At 37.0% G+C, this 20,543-nt stretch overlaps 1 protein-coding gene across 1 annotated transcript in view; it reads left to right on the top strand.

Moving 5' to 3' along the window:
- Window positions 1-20,543, top strand: part of fbn2 (fibrillin 2) — a 111,052-nt gene that overhangs the window by 79,038 nt on the left and 11,471 nt on the right. The window contains exons 35-56 of the mRNA XM_088911126.1: window positions 370-492; window positions 1,906-2,028; window positions 2,592-2,753; window positions 3,007-3,075; window positions 3,181-3,306; window positions 3,471-3,596; window positions 3,749-3,901; window positions 4,151-4,222; window positions 5,033-5,158; window positions 7,045-7,170; window positions 9,043-9,168; window positions 9,560-9,676; window positions 9,910-10,038; window positions 10,164-10,283; window positions 11,617-11,742; window positions 12,853-13,005; window positions 13,251-13,316; window positions 13,869-13,994; window positions 14,098-14,217; window positions 14,990-15,112; window positions 16,021-16,152; window positions 16,537-16,662. Of these exons, the coding sequence (XP_088767252.1) occupies window positions 370-492; window positions 1,906-2,028; window positions 2,592-2,753; window positions 3,007-3,075; window positions 3,181-3,306; window positions 3,471-3,596; window positions 3,749-3,901; window positions 4,151-4,222; window positions 5,033-5,158; window positions 7,045-7,170; window positions 9,043-9,168; window positions 9,560-9,676; window positions 9,910-10,038; window positions 10,164-10,283; window positions 11,617-11,742; window positions 12,853-13,005; window positions 13,251-13,316; window positions 13,869-13,994; window positions 14,098-14,217; window positions 14,990-15,112; window positions 16,021-16,152; window positions 16,537-16,662 (2,670 nt within the window). The remainder of the gene's footprint in view (window positions 1-369; window positions 493-1,905; window positions 2,029-2,591; window positions 2,754-3,006; window positions 3,076-3,180; window positions 3,307-3,470; window positions 3,597-3,748; window positions 3,902-4,150; window positions 4,223-5,032; window positions 5,159-7,044; window positions 7,171-9,042; window positions 9,169-9,559; window positions 9,677-9,909; window positions 10,039-10,163; window positions 10,284-11,616; window positions 11,743-12,852; window positions 13,006-13,250; window positions 13,317-13,868; window positions 13,995-14,097; window positions 14,218-14,989; window positions 15,113-16,020; window positions 16,153-16,536; window positions 16,663-20,543) is intronic.

Genomic DNA, 20,543 nt, shown 5'->3' with positions numbered 1-20,543 from the left:
GAAAGATCCTTTTCCTAAATTTAATCTAAGACCCTTCAGTACCCAATGCATGGTAGATTTCGATTTATCATGGAGATCCATCAGTGAAGATTGAAGGCTGTTACTCACTCTTTCTGGTCCTTTTCCTTCTCTGTCTGTTCTACACTTCTCTAATACTACTTTTACATCCCATCTTTGTTGTCTGTCCTATGGTTATGTGGTCATCTTCATTTTTTAGTCCCCAAACAAACATATTACTGCATTTTTGTCTTTATTTTTCTCATTTATTTATACAAGGTAAATGTGTACCACAAAAACACAGCATAGCAGTGATTCACATGTCCTTATTGATACCCCATAATTTTAATTTCCCTTTAACCTTGTTTGCAGATATTGATGAATGTACCTTCCAGAATATATGCGTGTTTGGCACTTGCAAGAATTTGCCAGGAATGTTCAGATGTATTTGTGATGATGGGTATGAATTGGACAGATCTGGTGGAAACTGCACAGGTCAGTAGGCTGTTTCTAAAATGGGTGGCAAATTTAATCTTCTTCTTACTTTATAAATTCAGCAGAGTAGAGTGGTTAATGTCTTTGGATTATTATTATTGTAGTAGTACAGAAGCTCCTAAAGAATGTTGTTCATCACAGTTCATCACAGTCCAGTACTATACTTTAGAAGACGGCTTTGTGCTGATATCCATTGATTTAATTTGACCTACAGTATAAATAACGTAAACCAAGATTTCTTTTACAGAAGAAAATGTGTAAAATGAAAAGACTAATGACATTTTGTATTTCAACATTTTGTATATCTTGAGTGCAGTCTTTTTTTGGTAGAATTGTTATTGTGAAAAATCAGCCTGGAAATCTAATGTCTTGATAGAGATTTTCAAATGCAATAAAAATATTTTCACTGCTGACCCTCTTAGAACACATGTGGGAGCATCTAGAAAGGGAGCAAAGGAAAGAACATCCACTGCCATCCTTTTTAAATGTTTGAAGAGCACATTTCAAATAAGTGATTGTACTCCAGGCAATAACAAATAACAGTCAAGCATCATCTAATGCATGTAACAGTGCAGCTAAATACTACATACAGTACATGCAGCTAGTGAAAATACTACAAATGTGAGAACCTAATGTATTCCCTTTCAATGAAATAAAAAAATGCACTGGCAATGTTTCATGGGAGCACATTTTCTAATGTCGGAGCATTGTGTTTATTGTAGTCAGCTAAAGTCACAAGTATAAGTTGCTGTGGAAGAAATAATGTAATGGCATTTTACTGCTTTAGTGACATTTCAGTCAGTAGTTCAACTGAAACTTTAATACTGTTTCTTCTATATCAGTAGCACCTGACTGGATCCGCTTATATAATAAAAGACGTGAACCTCCTGTAAAGGGAGGGTCTCTGAAGTCTGTAATTAAAAGATGGAAACATGGTTTAAATTTTATGCGCTGTTCTACACCAAGAGACACAATCTGGCAGTTTTTTCATGGATACCATTTGTTTTATCTTGTGTTTGAAATCTTAATCCTAAAAAAGACTCCCTATGATCCCTAATTAAAATTCATGCTCCTCTGGCTGGCTTTACCAGAGCCTTTTCCATCTGCGCAGTTTGGAATTCCCTGGAATCTGTTAGTAATTCTAAATTCCTGAAGATCTTTGAAGATAAGTCAATGACCTCCTGTTTTAATCTGGTTTCCCTCTGCACCTTATCCTGTATATTATTAAAATATGTAAGATTTCTAATAGTTTTTTTTTAACGTTTATTGTTCATTTTAGATTTGCTATGAAATGTCTTGTAATAGTTGTTTTGAAAGGCACAATGCTGATTTATTTTTTACCTGACTCTAGATTCTTTATACTGTAGATGCTTTTTTTATTATATGTTGAGCAGTATTGCTGTTATTTTGCAGATATTGATGAGTGCTTGAATCCCATTAGCTGTGTAAATGGCTTGTGTAAGAACACTGCTGGATCTTATGAGTGTAACTGCCCACCTGACTTTGAGCTGAATCCAACTGGGGTCGGTTGTGTTGGTAAGGTTTTGTATTTTGTTAGCCAAAAACTCTTTTGTATATTTATATGACATTACGGTAGTTTCTTGTCCCGAAACTTTGGAAATCCCTTTAAGGTGACATCGATGACACAACAAAAAATGAATACTGAGGAGCTCCAAAGCACTAGTCTCATTAAGACTACCAGCTAAAATTAGATTCATTGGCAAAAAACCTTGATGACTTCAGATTAATAAATAAAAGTTAATTTATGCACAAATAAGGTGTTTATTTTAGGATTGTTAAATACGGGAGAGAAAGAATAATAATTCCTAACACTTACAGTACATAGCACTTTTCCAGACACTCCACTCAAAGTGCTTTACAGGTAATGGGGACTCCCCTCCACCATCAATGTGCAGCCCCACCTGGATGATGCGATGCCAGCCATGGTGCGCCAGTATGCTCACCACACACCAGCTATCAGGAGACAGAGTGACAAAGCCAATTCAGAGATGGGGATTATTAGGAGGCCAATGGGAAATTTGGCCAGGATTCCTGGGATCACCCCCTACACCTAAGAATGTTCTTTTTGTGTTCTTCAGACACTCGAGTTGGTAACTGCTATTTGGAGGTTGGTTTCCGGGGTGATAATGGGCTGTCCTGTAGCGTGGAGATCGGGGTTTTGGTTAGTCGCTCTTCCTGCTGCTGCTCCCTGGGAAGAGCCTGGGGAAACCCCTGTGAGCACTGCCCAGCTGTCAACACAAGTAAGCGAACCTTCCAAATACTGTCATTTGTACTGTATATAAACACACATAGTTTAGAATGAGGTTGACCTGTAGTAGATTATGGAGCCAAACTAAATGTCCTTATGTTTGAAAAGGCAGTCAATGAAGCACTTATAAAAAAGTTTATAGAAACTCTAGGTTTCTTTTCAGAGAAATCTACACAGAGTAAACTTCTTATAATCCAACCAATAGTTATACAAGCCTTTTTTAATCTTTTTTAATCTTTTCCCAGCTGAGTATAACACGCTCTGCCCAGGAGGAGAAGGGTTTAGAACCAACCCCATTACAATATTATTGGAAGGTAAGTTCTTTTGGAAGTACATAGGGTAAGATAAGATAAGCCTCTTCAGTTTCCACACAAATAGGCCATTTTGAAGCTTACATCAAGTGTGTTCTTGGCTTACAGATATTGATGAGTGTCAGGAGTTGCCAGGTCTGTGCCAGGGAGGAAACTGTATCAATACCTTTGGCAGTTTCCAGTGTGAATGCCCATCTGGCTACTACCTCAATGACGAGAGTCGGATCTGTGAAGGTAAGAGGGAATTTAATGTTCGTGTGCTATGATAAAACCCCAATTTTACTATAAAAATAATTCACCTCAAAAGCATTTAAATGTGGCAAACTACAGAATCTTTGTCATTGTTTCACATTTATTGACTGCAACAAACAAATAGAACTTTTGTGGGTTTTTTGCAGATATTGATGAGTGTATCACCCATCCTGGAATCTGTGGTCCTGGCACATGTTACAATACTCTGGGTAACTACACATGTGTGTGCCCTCAGGAGTACATGCAGGTCAATGGTGGAAACAACTGTATGGGTAAGTCAAAGCAAACACTACCATGGAACAATGATACAGTCCACTCTGCACGATTTATATATTTTATTCTCTAAGTATTAATGGTCATGACGAACATTTTTAAACCTTTGTAAAGATGAACATCACATACTATCATTTCTGCTCTTCAACAGATATGAGGAAGAGTTTGTGTTACAGAAACTACAATGGAACTGCCTGTGAGAATGAATTGGCTTTTAACATCACAAAGAGGCTCTGCTGTTGTGCCTACAATGTTGGGAAGGCCTGGAACAAACCCTGTGAAACTTGCCCAACTCCTGGAACGTGTAAGTATAGAGTTACAGTATCAGTTATTTTATTAGTCAATTAAGTCTAGTGCTGTAACTGTTCAATACCTCAATATGAGAACACCCATTCTGTATAGGGGAAATTACTGTGTTCTGGCAGGGAATAAGCTATTAACGGTGACTAGCGCTTTGAGAGGCCACCTTTGAAGGCGCTATATAAAATAATGTTTAAAGGAGTGCCAATGGTTGTTTTGCATCTCATGCAGCATGTGACTTCTGTCTTACCAGCTGATTATCGCACACTGTGTGGGAATGGATTCCCTGGATTCTACTTTGACATTGAAACTGGAAAAGCTGTGGGTAAGACACAATAAAAATTCCTACAGTGTGTCTAATGTCATTCTGTGTTTTGAAGAATACAAATGGATGTGTTTCATTAATAACATTATACCATACATGGTAAAATGACCACAAAGACCTGACTCATCAGAACATAGAAACTGTTACATTATTCTTAAAAACATAGCAGAAGATCAGATGTTTTGGCCAGATCATGCTTCTGTCTGAAATGTTGGCCCTTCTCTTACATTATACATAATATTTGCATTCTATATCCTGAATAACTATTGTACCAGTTTTTTTTTTTCTTGAATCTATTTGAAATAATTGGTTTGAAAGAACAGGCTCTTTTGTTTTTTAGTTTTGGTATCAGAATTGGACATTTATATGACTTTATTAAGCAGTCATTTACTCAAAGTACTACTGTATGTTCAGTCCTGTTTTCTGCCAATGTGAATACAACAGATTTGATCAAATTAGTTGCTAATATATAAATATAGTGCTGAGTATATAAGTAGAATAAGATACTTTTCAACATAAAGAACACGTACTTTATGTCTTTTACAGTGAAAGGTTTTATGGAATGTAATAACCACATACGCTTATTGCACATGGTTCATCTAATTACCATGGGAGTATGCATGATGAAAAATATATACATTTCCTGTCATCCTATTTTGTTAAGTATACCACTTAAATCCATTTTTAAAGCATGTCATTAATGTCGACAAAATGCAAACCGATAAATTTTACTGCTATCTTGAGAGACATTCACAACAATGAGAAAACCTGGAGGAATTTTAAGCTGTGAGCATCTCCCTTCCCATGCAGATATTGATGAGTGCCGAGAGATTCCTGGGATATGTGCCAATGGTGTTTGCATTAACCAGATAGGAAGCTTCCGTTGCGAGTGTCCAACTGGTTTCAGCTACAATGACCTGCTCTTAATCTGTGAAGGTATGCAGCAGATTGTAAATGCAGCCATTTCTCATTTCTCTCTGTCATTTCTCAGTGCTTTTTCTACAGAATCTGCATTAATGGTATTAATGCTGATCAAACAGCTTCTATATATAGATTTATTGTTTAATATCATAGTCTTTCCTGTCTTATCAACATTTTCATACAGCTGATACCACAATCAGTTTATGAAAGTTCAGTTTTATGACAACTGGGCAGCGAATTTGTCTGCAATAACTAACCATTGCCTGGTGTGTGCATTGCCTAGCTTTGAAGGAAGGCTCATCAGGTAGCCTCCTCACAGTGTGTTTCTCTAAAGATATATGCTTTCCTATGGAGCACATAAAAGGGGATCTGGTATTTCCTGTCTTGAAAAAGTAGTTGCAACCACAGAGGATGGTAACTGTAGCTGGCGATTAGGTCCATTTTTAGTCAAATCAAACAGCAGTTTTTGTCAACTTTACAAGGGGGCAGGAAGAACTTTAGACTTGAGACAGTGTGGGTGTTGTGTTTCATTCTGTATGACTTGGTTTGCTTTTCCATTCTTTTAGATTTTTTTTTCTTTTCAAAATATTAGCACACTGTCTGTCTGTATTTTGTATGATCTCCACAGTCTCTTTCTCAGCTCTTCATGTAGATGATGTATATTAGAGTTAATTTCTTTCAGACAGCAGCAAAACCCCTCTGCCTAGTATCATAATACTCTTACTGCGGTCAATTATTGGAAAACCCAAAAATCCTTGAATCTTTTTAAGTCAGTCCAGTTTTCAAATTCAAGCTGAAATTGTCCTCATTGCGAGTCTTACTTTATACAGTTTCTTTGGGGTGGTGCGGTGGCTCTGTGGCTAAGGATCTGCATCTGTGGCACCTGAGCAAGGCCCTTAACCCCAGCTGCTCCAGGAGCGCTGTACAATGGCTGACCCTGCACTCTGACCCCCAGCTTCTCTCCCTGTCTGTGTGTCTCATGGAGAGCAAGCTGGGGTATATGAAAAGACAAATTCCTAATACAAGAACTTGTACAGTATATCGCCAATAAAGAGATCTTTCACTTTTGTTGTGAAACTAGCATGAAGCCCATATTTAGAAGGGCATACCTGGCAGCAGATACTGAAATGAATGTTTGACTAAGAGCCTACTCATTGTATTAGGAAAATCAGAAACAATTCTATAAAATAAAAATATAGTACACTAGCAAAACAATATGCTTTTATGAACAAATAAACCTTTGTCTGTTGTGAGCCTGGGGGCTTTCCGACAATCTAATTATGAGATTTCTGTTGCATTTAAGGTACCAAGTCCTAGACCTATTGACCCCCTCCAACTCTTCAAATATTGTTCACTGATTTAACTAACAGGCAACCTAACAGATTGTCACCTTTGTTAAGTATCATAATTTCTCATTTATTAAGCATATATTTTAAATTATACTATTTTCCCCCATGATGTATTGAAGACATCATAGCACGTGCTAGTGAGTATATCTTTCAAATTAACCAGTTTAAGATTCAGGATTTGAAAAGTTATTTCTATATACTTACTGTACATTGTGTTGCAAAAATGAGTTTATTTCTTTTAAGGGTTTAACAACAATTTACTAAGATAAAAATGTGTTTGATAAAAGAATCATTGTTAATATGTCAAATTAATTATGATTTGACTACATTTATTACCAATTTTTTTTAATATTGCATAACTTGATATCTTTTCCCCCTGGTTTGAACAAAACCTTTTTTCATTCACTTTTTTAGTGTGTGATTGATGTTAGGGTGTGTGTGGAGGTTTAGATGTCTTTTGATTGATAAGAATTTGGACAATAACCCAGCAGAACTTCTGTTTAATAAAAATATCCAATTTTGGTAAGTCTATAAGATTATGTTGTTTTTCAGATATTGATGAGTGCAGCAATGGAGATAATCTCTGTCAGCGCCACGCAGACTGTATCAACAGCCCAGGCAGCTATCGTTGTGAATGCTCTGATGGATTCAAACTCTCTCCAAATGGCGCATGCATTGGTGAGTCCTGATGTAATTTGTCTGTATAATTTAGTGAACCTGCAAAACAGATGCTTAGGAACAAATGCATAGAAACAAATGTTACTTGGGTATGTGCTTCACAAGGTACGAACTTCTGAAACTATTAAAATGATATTGTCCACACAGCTACACAAATCAAGTGTCTGTGGAAAAAAACATGCACAATTCTATCCATAACAAAAAATCAGTGTACAGTATCGTTATTAAGCTTTCTTGTAGTTCTTCCATGCTGTTATTTTTGCACTGTAATAATAATTGCATTTATAAAGTGCTTTTCATCCCAAAGAATCCCAGATCCAAAAGTGTTATAAATATAGAAGACCCACTACTGTACATCTATCACTGTAGTATATAGTGTATCACTATAGATTTATATGCATGGCGGCCATTATGCGCCTGCAGCACTATTACACCAAGAAATTCTCTACATTAGGTAGAGAAATGAGAAATTACTTCACCAATTGAATTAAAAGGTTACATTTAGGGAGGCCAGATTGTACAAGCCCAGAATGGAATTTAGCCAGAACATTCTTTCGAAAAAGTGCAATGAGAACTTGAGAGGGTAGGGGAGTAGACAGCAGCTTTGATGTTCCCCAGTGCTGTGATCACTTGAATGTACTGTACCGTACTGTAGGTATAGAACATCATTGATGTGTACTGTACAGAATGTCACTGAGGACCTTTATTCAACACAGTTGAATCTCTCAAAATGAAATCTAATTTATTTAGTTTCTGGGAATAAGAGCAAAGGTAGAAATTACTGCATGTTTTCTTTTCCTAATGAACGCAGAACTGTGCTTTTCACCTCTGAACTGATTTGTCAGAGAATATTGCTCTCTATATTATTGCACGTACATGAATATTACATATTTGCCATGAAGCAGTGACCCTTGATTTTGTGATTCTATTCTTTTGTATTCTGAATGTACACTTTTTATTAAATGGATAAGTGAAATAATGCATTTTGATGTTGTAATTGATTACAAATTCATGGGGTAATTAGGGCATCGGTTTTAAATTTCGATTATTAGTATACATTATTCATACATTTCCTGACAGACATAAACCAATATTATTTTTATTGTGAACAATATTACCAAAGAGGGTTGAATGGATTGAATTAACATGAGTTACTAAAAATACATTTCCCTTAAACCTGAAGACCGCTCAGAACATTTTTTCTACCTTCTACTTTTCACAAGGGAATTAACCACTACAACTGTTCAGTTTTACTTAAAACCAATAACTGTAATTCATCTTAAATTCATGGGATTTCAAACATTTTTTGTTTTGCAGCTTAATATAAATTGGGATGTCAAGTATTATGTATTTTAGGTTCTGTTAATACCGAATTTTTCTTCGATTTACATTTTAAATGTAATGGCAGTTGCACAGCACTACTCTATAATATGTTTTTGGTGCTCATGGTAAAAACATCTAACTGAGGAAAAACTCATCCTCAATCATTAAAATACAGCCTGACTGAAATTCTGAATGCAGATTTTTAGGGAATCCTCTTTTGCAACTGCTACTTCACTTCTATAAGCAGGCAGTTATTTTAATTTGTTGTGCCTTATCTCAGAATCTCAATCTCATTATCTTTTGTGTGCAGCCCTGCTTCAGAAAATAGCCTCCTGTTGTCTATGGAGGCTGCCAATTAACTCAACTACTCAGCCAGGGAAGGTCTATAGCTTTATGACCAAGAGATGTGGTGTAAGGAAAAGGTGGGGGAGATGGAAATATACACTTTGGCAGTGTGTGCTTTCTAAAAATACTTGTGATGGGTGATGTTGATTAGCAGAGAACATCCACTGAGCTTTGACCTTGATATCTAACTTTCCCTCCTTAAAGATCGTAATGAGTGTCTGGAAATTCCCAATGTCTGCAGCCACGGGGAATGTAGAGACTTGCTGGGAGGATACCAGTGTGTCTGTCACAATGGCTTCAAGGCAACCCCAGACAGGAAGATGTGTATGGGTGAGTGCACACTTACTAGTTGAATGAAACCTTTCCCTTTCAACTATGTGTCATGGAGCCACATTTGAAGTAAACCATTGTCTCAAACTTGTTGTTGTTATAAGTCTATACAAGTCAATGTTGAGTCAAGTACTGTATAGAAATAAATATAATTATAAGGTGGTATCTATAATAATATAACAAATAACTTGGTTTGCCCTTCTTTAATTATTCAACATTTAAACTGTTTTTTTTCCCATACTGTCAGTTGGCACTACTTACATAGACTAGGACAATTTGAGAATTTCTAAAAGATGGTGGCAATCAGATGGTAAACTGTGAGAGCCCTGAAAGGTGAGAGCTCCCTCTGCTGTTCCAGATGGGTAATTTCTGTGTGTTTTCATTTTTTCAGATATTGATGAATGTGAACGGCAGCCTTGTGGAAACGGAACTTGCAAAAATACTGTGGGCTCATACAACTGCCTGTGTTATCCAGGATTTGAGCTTACACATAACAACGACTGCATAGGTGGGGCCCTGTGTGCCGTGATGTTTTACTTTTAAAATACAACCGTGGGAGGTTTTGCAACATGAACCTCATTTTAACAAGCTTCTACAGTCACTTTATGTCACATGCATTCAATGACACAACAGTCACTTAGCATGTCTGCAGTTGCTTACTTTCATGAAACCGCCTATTGCACTAAATACCAAAGATATGCAGACATATGTAAAAACATGTATTTTTTAATTTCATTCTAGATATTGATGAGTGTAGGTCTTCCTATGGACAGCTCTGTAGAAATGGCCAGTGCATCAACAGTATTGGATCCTTCCAGTGCCTGTGTGAGGAGGGCTATGAACTTACACCTGATGGAAAGAACTGCATTGGTAAGCAAACACTTTTGGAAATAGTATATCCTGCACTGTATTACACTGAGTAATTTAGAACTGATGTAAAAAAATATTTCTTACTCTCTAAAAACTTTTTTAACTCTTTTTTTAACTTAAAACAGACATTAATGAGTGTTTGACATTACCCGGAACGTGCTCGCCAGGAACCTGTCAGAACCTTGATGGAACATTCCGTTGTCTTTGTCCTCCTGGATACATTGTGCATAATGACAATTGTATTGGTAAGGCCATTTTATAAATGCCCACTTGGATAGTAGTCATTACAGTCTTATAGGGGCGGTACAGTGGTGCAGTGATCAGCATTGCTGCATCACAGAGCTGGGACCCAGGGTTCAGTTCTAGATTTGGGGCACTATCTGCATGGAGTTTGTATTTCTCCCCATGTTTGTGTAGGATTCATCTGAATGTTTTGTTTTCCTCCCACTGTCTAATACTGGTACAGTAGGTTAAATAGCATTTGGGGAAATTAGCCATAGGTGTGCGTGTATCTTCGTTTGTGTCTGCCCTGTGATTACCCATCAAGTGTAATGCCTTAAGCCCATTACTTGCCAGGATAGGCTCTGACTCCCTCACTACCCTGAGGTGGATGGATGAATAAGGGCCTCACCCAACCACAGGGTGAGTTATTTGTTCACAGGTCACTATCCAACTGTGGCCAGGATTCTCCAAGTTGTGGCTCACAGTTGACTGAGCAGCGTTGAAGGTAGGGTGAGATTAATTGGCAGGGGCTTGGTGAGGGTCTCAGTGACAGAGCACCCCCTGCTGCCTCCCTGGCAGTTGGAGTCAGTACCATCTGTGAAGGTCATGCTTTGATGCCACTGCTGTATTAAAAGCTGTGAATGGCTTGAAGATGAGCAAGTCAAAGGAGTGCTCCTCCACTTCCATACATGTCTGCATAAATGGAAGTCAGGATGTCAAAAAAAACACAATTTGCTGTTTCAGGAATTGTGTTGGCATTACAATAATAATTGTTGATTCCAAATTGAAGAAAAGTTCCAATGTTGCGGTACAGGCTTACTGCCGCTGTATTGGTAATGTCAGACTAGTTGGCAAGATTCCAGTGGGCTACTTTCTGTTTAAAGTATGAAAGCAAAATTTCTTCCTGTGGTATGCTAACATTGCTTATATGTGTGTGCAGTGTGGTTAGTAAAATAAATTACTGGTTTGAGTTCTGTATGAAGAATGTACTTATATTCCAAAAAAGGCCACGGCTTGATTTCATCTGCGGTCTCCAACCATAATGTTTCTGTCTTTGTCTGGTTCCCTTCACTCTCCACTGACAATGAGGGGAGACAGAGTAGTCACTCACTTTTTTGGATTTAGTTATTGTGTGCCAAGCAGCACACTGATTCATAACTGTTGAAAGCACTGAAATTCTTTAATCAATTCAATACAGTTCTTTGAGAACTCCTTGAGGAGTCCTTGCTTCAGTTTGTACAGTACTTTTTCTTTTCTTCTTTTTCTGTTGAACCCTTCGATGTGGAAACCCTTCACTGTGCAAAGAATGATTGTGATCCTTCAGTTTACTGAGGCATTCTCTCTGACTTGCCCTAGATATCAATGAGTGTGATGAGGACCCCAATATCTGCTTATTTGGTTCCTGCTTCAACAATCTGGGAAGCTTTGAATGTGTCTGCAGGCCAGGATTCATCCTATCAGAAAGTGGACGCAGGTGTTATGGTATGCAGCGACACTCCCAAATCTTTAAACTTTCCTGATGCTATCATTGTTAGATTTTGTCTCAAAAATGTACAGTTGTGTTTTTAAAATTTTGCTGAACAACAATACTGCATTATTTTATTAAATGCTTTTTTAAAAAGACTCAAAGGATTGTGTAATAATGCATGCCCCTGGGATGTTCTTTTGCCAGCTGTGTGGAGCCTTTTTTCAGGTTGAATTAGAAGACCTGCAACGGCCATTCAATCCATATTAGAGTAAGCATGAGCAACTTAAAATCTACTAAATATTTTACAGAAATCAATTAATTCTACACAGGACAGGAATAATATGAGAGAGAGAGTAGTTTTAGTTAGCACATATGCAATATAGCTGAATTCTAAACTTAGTGGAGGTTCTTTAGTACCTTTGTAAATTCCACTGTATTTAAATTACACTAGTTCATTCAGTCTCAATAAAATATATTAAACATCCATACTTAATACTAGTATTTTGCTACTAGTTTAACTTGGAGTGGCCCTGTGGCTTCATGAGAAATGTGTTTAGAAGACCATGTCAACCAATTTCTGCCATTTTTTTAGATTATTCCAAAATATAATTTAAAAAATAAGATCAGGCTTATCATATTTTTTTACTAGTTACCTTTTTGCCATTGTTATTTTTATATACTGTAATACAGGAGAAGCTAATTCTGTCCCATTTCAGTTTCCTCGATTTAGGTCCATTATGGAATCAAACCTTCCCTATCCATTAAACATTGCCTCATTGTCTCATTGGTTTTGACAACATACAGTATGTTAGCTGTAGATAATGTATGCTTTGATGCTTGCAGTCTGTTAGTTTTGAGTAAATAATTTGAATTTAAAATAATTTAATAATTAATGTATGTGGGTGTCCTTTTATAGTGCCTGAGCAGATAATGACGTGCTTTGCTGCATGAACTGGCACAAATATGACAGGGGAAACTAAGATGTTTTCTTCGGTTCCAAAAGAGTAAAGCTTCACCAAGTACTGAGCATGTCAAAAATTTGTGACTGAACCCAAGTAGCAACTAAGTTCCCTCTACAAGTATTTAAGACTTTTTCTGAAACCGCGGAAATGTTGCTTTTCTAGACACTCGAGAGAGCTTCTGCTTCACCAAGTTTGAAAATTCAATGTGTTCAGCGCCGCAGCCCTTTAACACAACCAAGGCTAAGTGCTGCTGCAGCAAGATGCCCAAAGAAGGATGGGGGGATCCCTGTGAGCTCTGCCCCAAAGAACACGAAGGTACAAGTCGCTTTTTTTCATTGCCCCGCCATGGAACACATTTCTGACTCCTCTGGTTTCACAAGTACTGCTGACATCTGACGGAATTGAGGCTCTAAAATCTTGTTTTCTGTGCATGTTAAAAAGATGAACAGATAAAAAATTCTAAGCCGTTATCAAACTGTGTCATCTAGTTTAAAGGTCTAACTTAAAGCAAAAATGAATTTGTATTTTATGCAATGTGTTACTTGTTTCCCCACATGCAGTTGCATTCCAGGAGCTTTGCCCTTTTGGCTATGGTACTATTCCAGGAAAAGAAGATACACGTGAAGGTTTGTTGACTAACTTATTTAGAACCTCTTGACTATTTATTCATTACATTCTGGTGAAGAAAAGGACATTTTTTATTTTGCAAATGTGGTCAAAATGGTAAAAAAATAATTTCTTTTCAGATATTCTTTTCCTCCTTCTTCTGTCTACAAAGAAACTGCACATATATAATATAATATAGGAACAAGTAAATAGGTTTATTCCATGTTGAAAAGAGAAGAAAGAAAACACAACATTTCGGCTGTGGAGCCTTCTTTGGGTGTGAGCAAACCCGAGAAGGCTCCAGAGCCGAAATGTTGTGTTTTCTTTCTTCTCTTTTCAGCATGGAATAAACCTATTACTTGTTCCTTTGCAGCCTATGCATGTTGACGCAGTTACCCACCTGAAGTATAATACAATATATGTGAATATTCATATATCACTATTTTTTTCAAATGGTTTTCACTGTCCACAAAGTGAATATGTATAGAAGCATCAAACAAACCTGGGAAGAAATATGAATGTGATGTGCTGTTAAAAACAATTTAAAACAATTTTATAATTTCAATTTTCAGATGTCAATGAGTGTGCAGAGAATCCTGGTATCTGTTACAATGGACACTGCATCAACACAGATGGATCGTTCCGATGTGAGTGTCCTATGGGATACACTCTGAATTACACTGGAGTGCACTGTGTAGGTAGGTGTCTTGATTAAATGTCTTGTTGATTTCTTCCGATTTGGAGATGTGCCCCTTTGCCCCCTTTTGTGCTGTGTGATGGAGCTTTTTATTTTCTTTGCAGACATTGATGAGTGTTCAGTAGGTAATCCCTGTGGCAACGGAACATGCACCAATGTGATTGGGGGCTTTGAGTGCAGCTGTGAAGAAGGATTTGAACCTGGGCCCATGATGACCTGTGAGGGTGAGTCACTTCTTTATATGTCTGGTCTAAAAGGGTGCTTTGGACACAACAGTTTGGTATAAATAAGTATGGATATATTTACGAGTATGAGTATGAGTATTTCTAAGTATGACAATGTTGTTGTGTGACCCCAGTCTGGAATAGAACCCAGGACCCTTACAGCTCTAGTGTCCTGGGTTCTATTCCAGATTGGGGTGCCTTGTCTGTGGAATTTGCATGTTTTCCTCGTGTCCGAACAGCAATCTAAAGACGTGCTGTCTGGATTTTTTTTGGCATCACTTACTTCTGTGTTGCTGTGTTGCGCAGTGGTCACAGTTTTTAGATCAGTCGATTCATTCACCTGTGTAACTATTCAAGGTCTAAATCAAAACTATAACTAACTTGCTTCACACTCATATCAAACCTAATGGCTACTGTACATCCTGTTCACCTGAGTTTTGTGTTAAATACAAAATAGTCCTCAAGGACTGTTTTTTTTTGCTTGAAATTGCTGAATGATTTGAATTTGCAATTTAACGGTGGCCCAAGACTCTGTGAATGGATTCCAGAAAGTTTTTCTCCTCTTCAGTTTTTGACAGGTATTAATCATTGTGAAAAAAATGAATGAATGGCTTTGTATCACTTAATTTCATTCATGAATACCTCTTTTCAAGAGGTATTAAATGCCGTGGCTGATCTTAACAAAATTGTAAAATGAAAACAATCTTTTTTTTTCCAGTGCTTTTTCCAGTAGTTTTTGAACCATTATGTTATTGTTTTTCTTTCCTTGCAGATATAAATGAATGTGGCCAAAACCCTCTTTTGTGTGCTTTCCGATGTATCAACACATATGGTAGCTATGAGTGCACCTGCCCAGCTGGCTATGTTCTGAGGGAGGACAGGAGGATGTGTAAAGGTAAGAAATGTGGCCAGGATGTTCAAGCGAATGCCATAATTGTCACACTGAAGAAAATTATTATATAATAACTGTGCGTAGGTTATTGGTCCAAAACACCAATTCATTCTGTTCACTCTATAACATATAACCTACTGACTTGAATTTGTAGTCTGTCTCTGGATGTAGAGCTTATTCAGGCTTGTGTTCTGGACTTCATGCTCCTAGCTTAAATTGAGTTGATTCTGTGTTACCTTGCTCACCTTGATGCCATTTATGCAGATTCAAAAGATTTTTCACATGATAATAATTGGGAAGTTGGAGACATATTTTATCAGTGCTGCACAGTGTCGATGCAGTTTTAATCTGTAGTCTAAAAATCAAGTACCATTTGAAATGTAGCCTCTTAGTTACACTGCCATTTTAAATGAGTTTTTTAGATGTAGCTCAACAGGGTTGCTTAATTGTATTTAGTAAATCCTTTTGTTTTTCAACTATAAAAAGTATAGAAGACATATTATTTTTTTTTGCTTTTGGCTTCAGTAATCCTGTGCGTGTTTGATTTTTTTTTTGCTCCTTAGAATTAAAATTGGTTTAGATTAAAAAGCTTGCAGTGTGATGTTTTGCAATTCCAGGCATTCTGTTTCTAGCTCTTTGCTTCCGGGCAAGACTTTATCAGTTTGCTGAATGACTAACACACGAAGATATTGCGCAATCAATCACAACTGACAAGAGAGACTTGCAGAAGAAAAGCTACAATTAAAAGTTCTTACAAGGAGAAAGTAATTTAATTCCCAGCCTACCACTGCAGTATTTCATCGCAACATGGCTTTTAAACAACTCACACTTTTTACACCCATGAGCGTTTTTTTATGTAACCAGCCTATTTCAAATGCTTTATTGAGCCTTAACCATTTACTGTGATACAGACCTTGATGAGTGCTCAGAAGGGTTCCATGACTGTGAGTCCAGGGGCATGGCTTGTAAGAACTTGATTGGCACCTTCATGTGTATCTGTCCAGTGGGGATGGTACGCCAGCCAGATGGAGAGGGGTGCCAAGGTAAGAATCCATATTCTGTTTTGAATTTTTGTTGTTGTTGTTGTTGCAGTTATGTCAGGTGGGTGAGAAACTACAGCTGTAACTGCAGTTAAATCAGAACTCAATCTGTATTGGATAAGGGCAGTTCCTGAACTCAACAGTCTATGGCTTTCAATCTGTTACTTAATTTAAGTATTTGAATAAAAATACTCCTCTTTTTTGGTGTCTTTAATTAGTTGCTAAATGAAAAATACATACAAATCCTGCAGGAATACAGCCCTTGAGGTTTGTAATTGAGCATATTTCTGTATCAGTTTTCAATGGATTGGAGAAATTGATTTTAACTCATTTTTTAATTGTTTGATTTTTTTAAAGTAACAGAAGGTTGTGCTTTTGTTCTTATAGATGAAAACGAGTGTCGCACCAAACCTGGGATATGTGAAAATGGACGCTGCATTAACACCTTGGGCAGCTACTTATGTGAGTGCAATGATGGTTTCCAGTCAAGTGCAACACGGACACAGTGCATCGGTAAGCATCCGCCTGTCTCATTCTCCCTTATAAGAAGAAAATGACAGCTTTGCCAGAGAATGATTTTAAATGCAGCAACTCTTTTAATTCCATTAAAAAAGACCGAGTAATGGGCCCACATTCTTTTGATAAGAATTTTGTCTTCACTAACTATGGACTGAGAATTTTCTGACAGCTTTGACAAAACAGACTTAAAGGCATCACAAAGTTTCCAGACAAAAGAAAGTTATTAGGCCCATCTTGTTTATTTGTGTGTTGTCAATTTAACACCAGACTTTTGGTATATGTGCTGTGAAGCCGATTGTGCAAAGCTACCATTTGTGTGATTATGACAAAACACCTCCAAATCCAACCCCAATAAAAGGAACGATATCCGTGCACCACAGAACTGGCTGGGCTCAGATTGCTGGCCACACAGCTTCACAACAGGGCAGGGAAGTGGAAGTCTCTCCTGTTAACACAACACGCATTCATGGGGAGCTCATTGCTAAATCATTTACAAGCTACCTAATTTGGGGTCAACGTAACTTACATGGCAGAGCATAATTGGGGTGATATAATCAGTGCAGTTCTGCAAGGACCACTGCTCTTCCTTACTTAAAGTTAATAAATTAGTTAGGTTTCAACAATGATTATACATACTGTACATTATACACTTCACACAAAGAACACAGGTCCTCAATTACTGTATATACTGTACACACTTTTGGTTAAACAGGGTGACAACCATGGGGAATAGGCTGTTCAGATACTGGGCAGTTTTGGTTTTGATTTAACAGTAGTGTCGCCATGAGGCAAATTTTTTAAACAGATGGTGTCCTGGATGAGACGCCATCGACAATCTTTTCTGCTCACTTATTTAATCTTCAGGTCTTCAATAGATGGCAAATGACAGCCAATGAGTCTCTGAACAGCAGACAGTGCATTGCAGTTTGCCTCTAATGGGCAGGCATGTTGCCAAACCAAACAAAAATAGAAGCAGTGAGAATGCTCTCAATTATGGTTCTGTAAAATTGAATGAGAATGGGCTGGGAAACATTGATATTTTTAAGCTGATGCAGGAAGTACAGTCTCTGGTGCACTTTCTCTGTGATGCTGATAACATTTGCATCCTATCTGTGGGTGTTAGAGATGGTTATTCCTAAAATCGTGAAAGCCACAACTACCGTATAGTCACTACGACTTTGTCTGTTTCTAAGAAGGTGGGCTTTGGAGGGACAAAAGTCAAATAACATTTCCACTATTTTGATAATATTGAGCTGAAGGTTGTTGTTGGCACACCATGTTACCAGACATTCACTTCCCTTCTGTACTTGTGTATCGTCCCCATTGCTTATAAGACCCACCAGAATTTTGTCCTCTGCAAAGTTGAGTAGTCTGACAGAGGGCTTGCTGGTGGTACAGTCATTAGTATACAGGGAGTAAAGTAATGGGGACAGCACATAGCCTTAAGGTGCATCAGTGTTCGAAGTTAGCAGTCTGACAAATAAGAGCCCATCTACACACATTGCTTTTAATTAGTTAGGACAGGTGGGGAGGGGAACATTCAAATGAGAGTTTATTGTGGAGGAGTTCTGGTGTTGAATGCAGAGCTAAAATGAACAAAAAGGAGTCTTACATACAGTGTGTGCCTGGAGTTTCCAGATGTTGCATCATATAATGATCTAATTATGTGGTTTGATTACGATCACATTAGTTGCTGCAAACACAATAGAGTTAACAAATGAAATTCAATCAGATTAAAATTCAAGATTGGGCATACACCTGTCAGATGTCATTTAATGTAGGCATGTTCATGATTTTGCAGTAAAACTATACAAAATACCAAAAGGTGAGCTAGAACAGACTATTGATTAAAAAAGAGTTAGGTGTTGCATCATCTAGATAATGTGGGAAAGCAACTAAAAAGTCAGACAAAATGCTAGGATACAGTATATAGTTAATAATATATATTTAAACGAGTAAAATCAAGGTTAGTCTAAAAGGCTTTATTATTTTGCAACATAAATGTCAAATAAGAGCAAACCTATTTACACAGCCCTAACTAGGACTGCTTACCTTCAGCACAAAATAATTTTGTATTTTGAAAATCTGATCTGAAAAATCCATATTAACTTACTTATTTTGCTATCAAATGTGCACCTATAATAAAACTCTTAAAACTAAAAACAAGTCCAGTACATTAAAGATTGCAAATGGTATTTTATCAGCAAACTCAAGCAATCACAGTGAGAGTAGTATGACTAAACTAATTGAGAGGAGTCTAATTTTAAGATGAATACAGAAGAAACAAGCAAGACAATTATCATTTTGTATGTTAAATACAAACACCACAAAGGAGCAAAACGTGTTAGCAAAGGGGATACTTTAGTCTCTCATGATCAGATTGTAACTAAACCATATTCAGGTCCGTTTTTTTCATTCCTAACATTCATGAAACTTTTTATTACAATCCATGAGTTTCAGTGTTTCATTTCAGTAAGGTGCTGAAAAGGTTTTTGATCAAATAGAGTGGCTTTATTTAATCTTTGCATTGTCCAGATTTGCACTGGGTGATAAATTTAACTTCTTGGGCTTGTCTTTTATACCTCTCCCAAATCGTATATCTGTCCAAACACAAAATGGTCTGATTATTTCATGCTGTCTCATGATACCTTAGCCTGACCTGTGCCTCCACCCCTGTTCATTCTGGGAACTGAACCCATCTGTTTCCCTGAGAACATTGTCAGTGTTACAATGGTGAGATGGAAGGGTCAGAACAGTACATTTCTTTATATGCAGACATTTATTCTGTGACTCCACATATCTTCTCCAGTGATCTGTATCCCAGCTTTTGTATTTTGGTTACTTATTGTATCTTGAAGTAAAGTAAATTTCCCAAAAAGTGAACTCTTTCCAATTAAGAGGGCAGCAAGACATAAATTCCAATTTCAACATATACAGTAATACTCCAACAGCATTTCTTTATAAGTTTCAGTGTATCTCTTTTTTGTTCTGAAGAAAAATATTCTCTTGATTAAGTAATCACCAATTTCATCTGGCAGAACAAACTCCTGGATGTGTCTGAAAATCATTTTTACAAGATAGAGTATAGTTTAGATCTAACCTAATTATTTTTTTATTATTTGGTTCCTCATACAGTATTTATAACATCTCCTTTTTTCTTCAGAGACCTGAAGTAGACTGGCGTCATCACACTTTTGCAGAATATCCAGTCTCCCTGCCTTAGTTTGCTCAGATCTCTTTACCTACCAGTAAACATACCTCTAATCCATACTATTGTTTAACTCTCAAAATCCGATTTCAGTTGTGATCAGGTTTAAACTAAAACCATTCTCTTTTATTGAACCTGATACAACAAAGGATCAAGTAAAGGTTTTATTTCTTGCAGAAAAGAGAAGCACAGAAACACGTTTCGGCTGTATTAATTTCCTTATTTATTCCTTAATTTTCTGACATAGAGTGACCTTTAATGTTTTATGGTCAGTACAATGACAATGCCTTTCCCAACTTTCAAAATATCTATGGTGAATACTGTACATTCTGCCTTTTGCTGTATAGTTTCAGAATTTTATGTCTTCCTCTTTTCAAATAAGTTCTCTTTTGAAACCTGTGAACTGTGCGTTGTCCACTTCAGTCCTTGAATATATATGTAATTATATATAATTATATTTATGTTTTTCATAGATATATCACGATGAGCTGGATATGAATATCATAGATGGCTCCTGGAAGAAGGGTCTATATTTTAAAAACCTAGCAATGTTTTATACCAGCCTAATTCTAATTTGAATGTATTCAAAAAGGCTAATTTGATCTATTTCAGTTCAAAGTTCTTCATTTTGTTCACTTGTCTAAAGACTAAACAAGCTAACATATAT

The sequence above is a fragment of the Atractosteus spatula genome, chromosome 3, assembly GCF_055471065.1.
Source record: "Atractosteus spatula isolate fAtrSpa1 chromosome 3, fAtrSpa1.hap1, whole genome shotgun sequence".
Classification (NCBI taxonomy): Eukaryota; Metazoa; Chordata; class Actinopteri; order Semionotiformes; family Lepisosteidae; genus Atractosteus; species Atractosteus spatula.
This window is presented reverse-complemented; position numbering and strand designations above follow the sequence as displayed.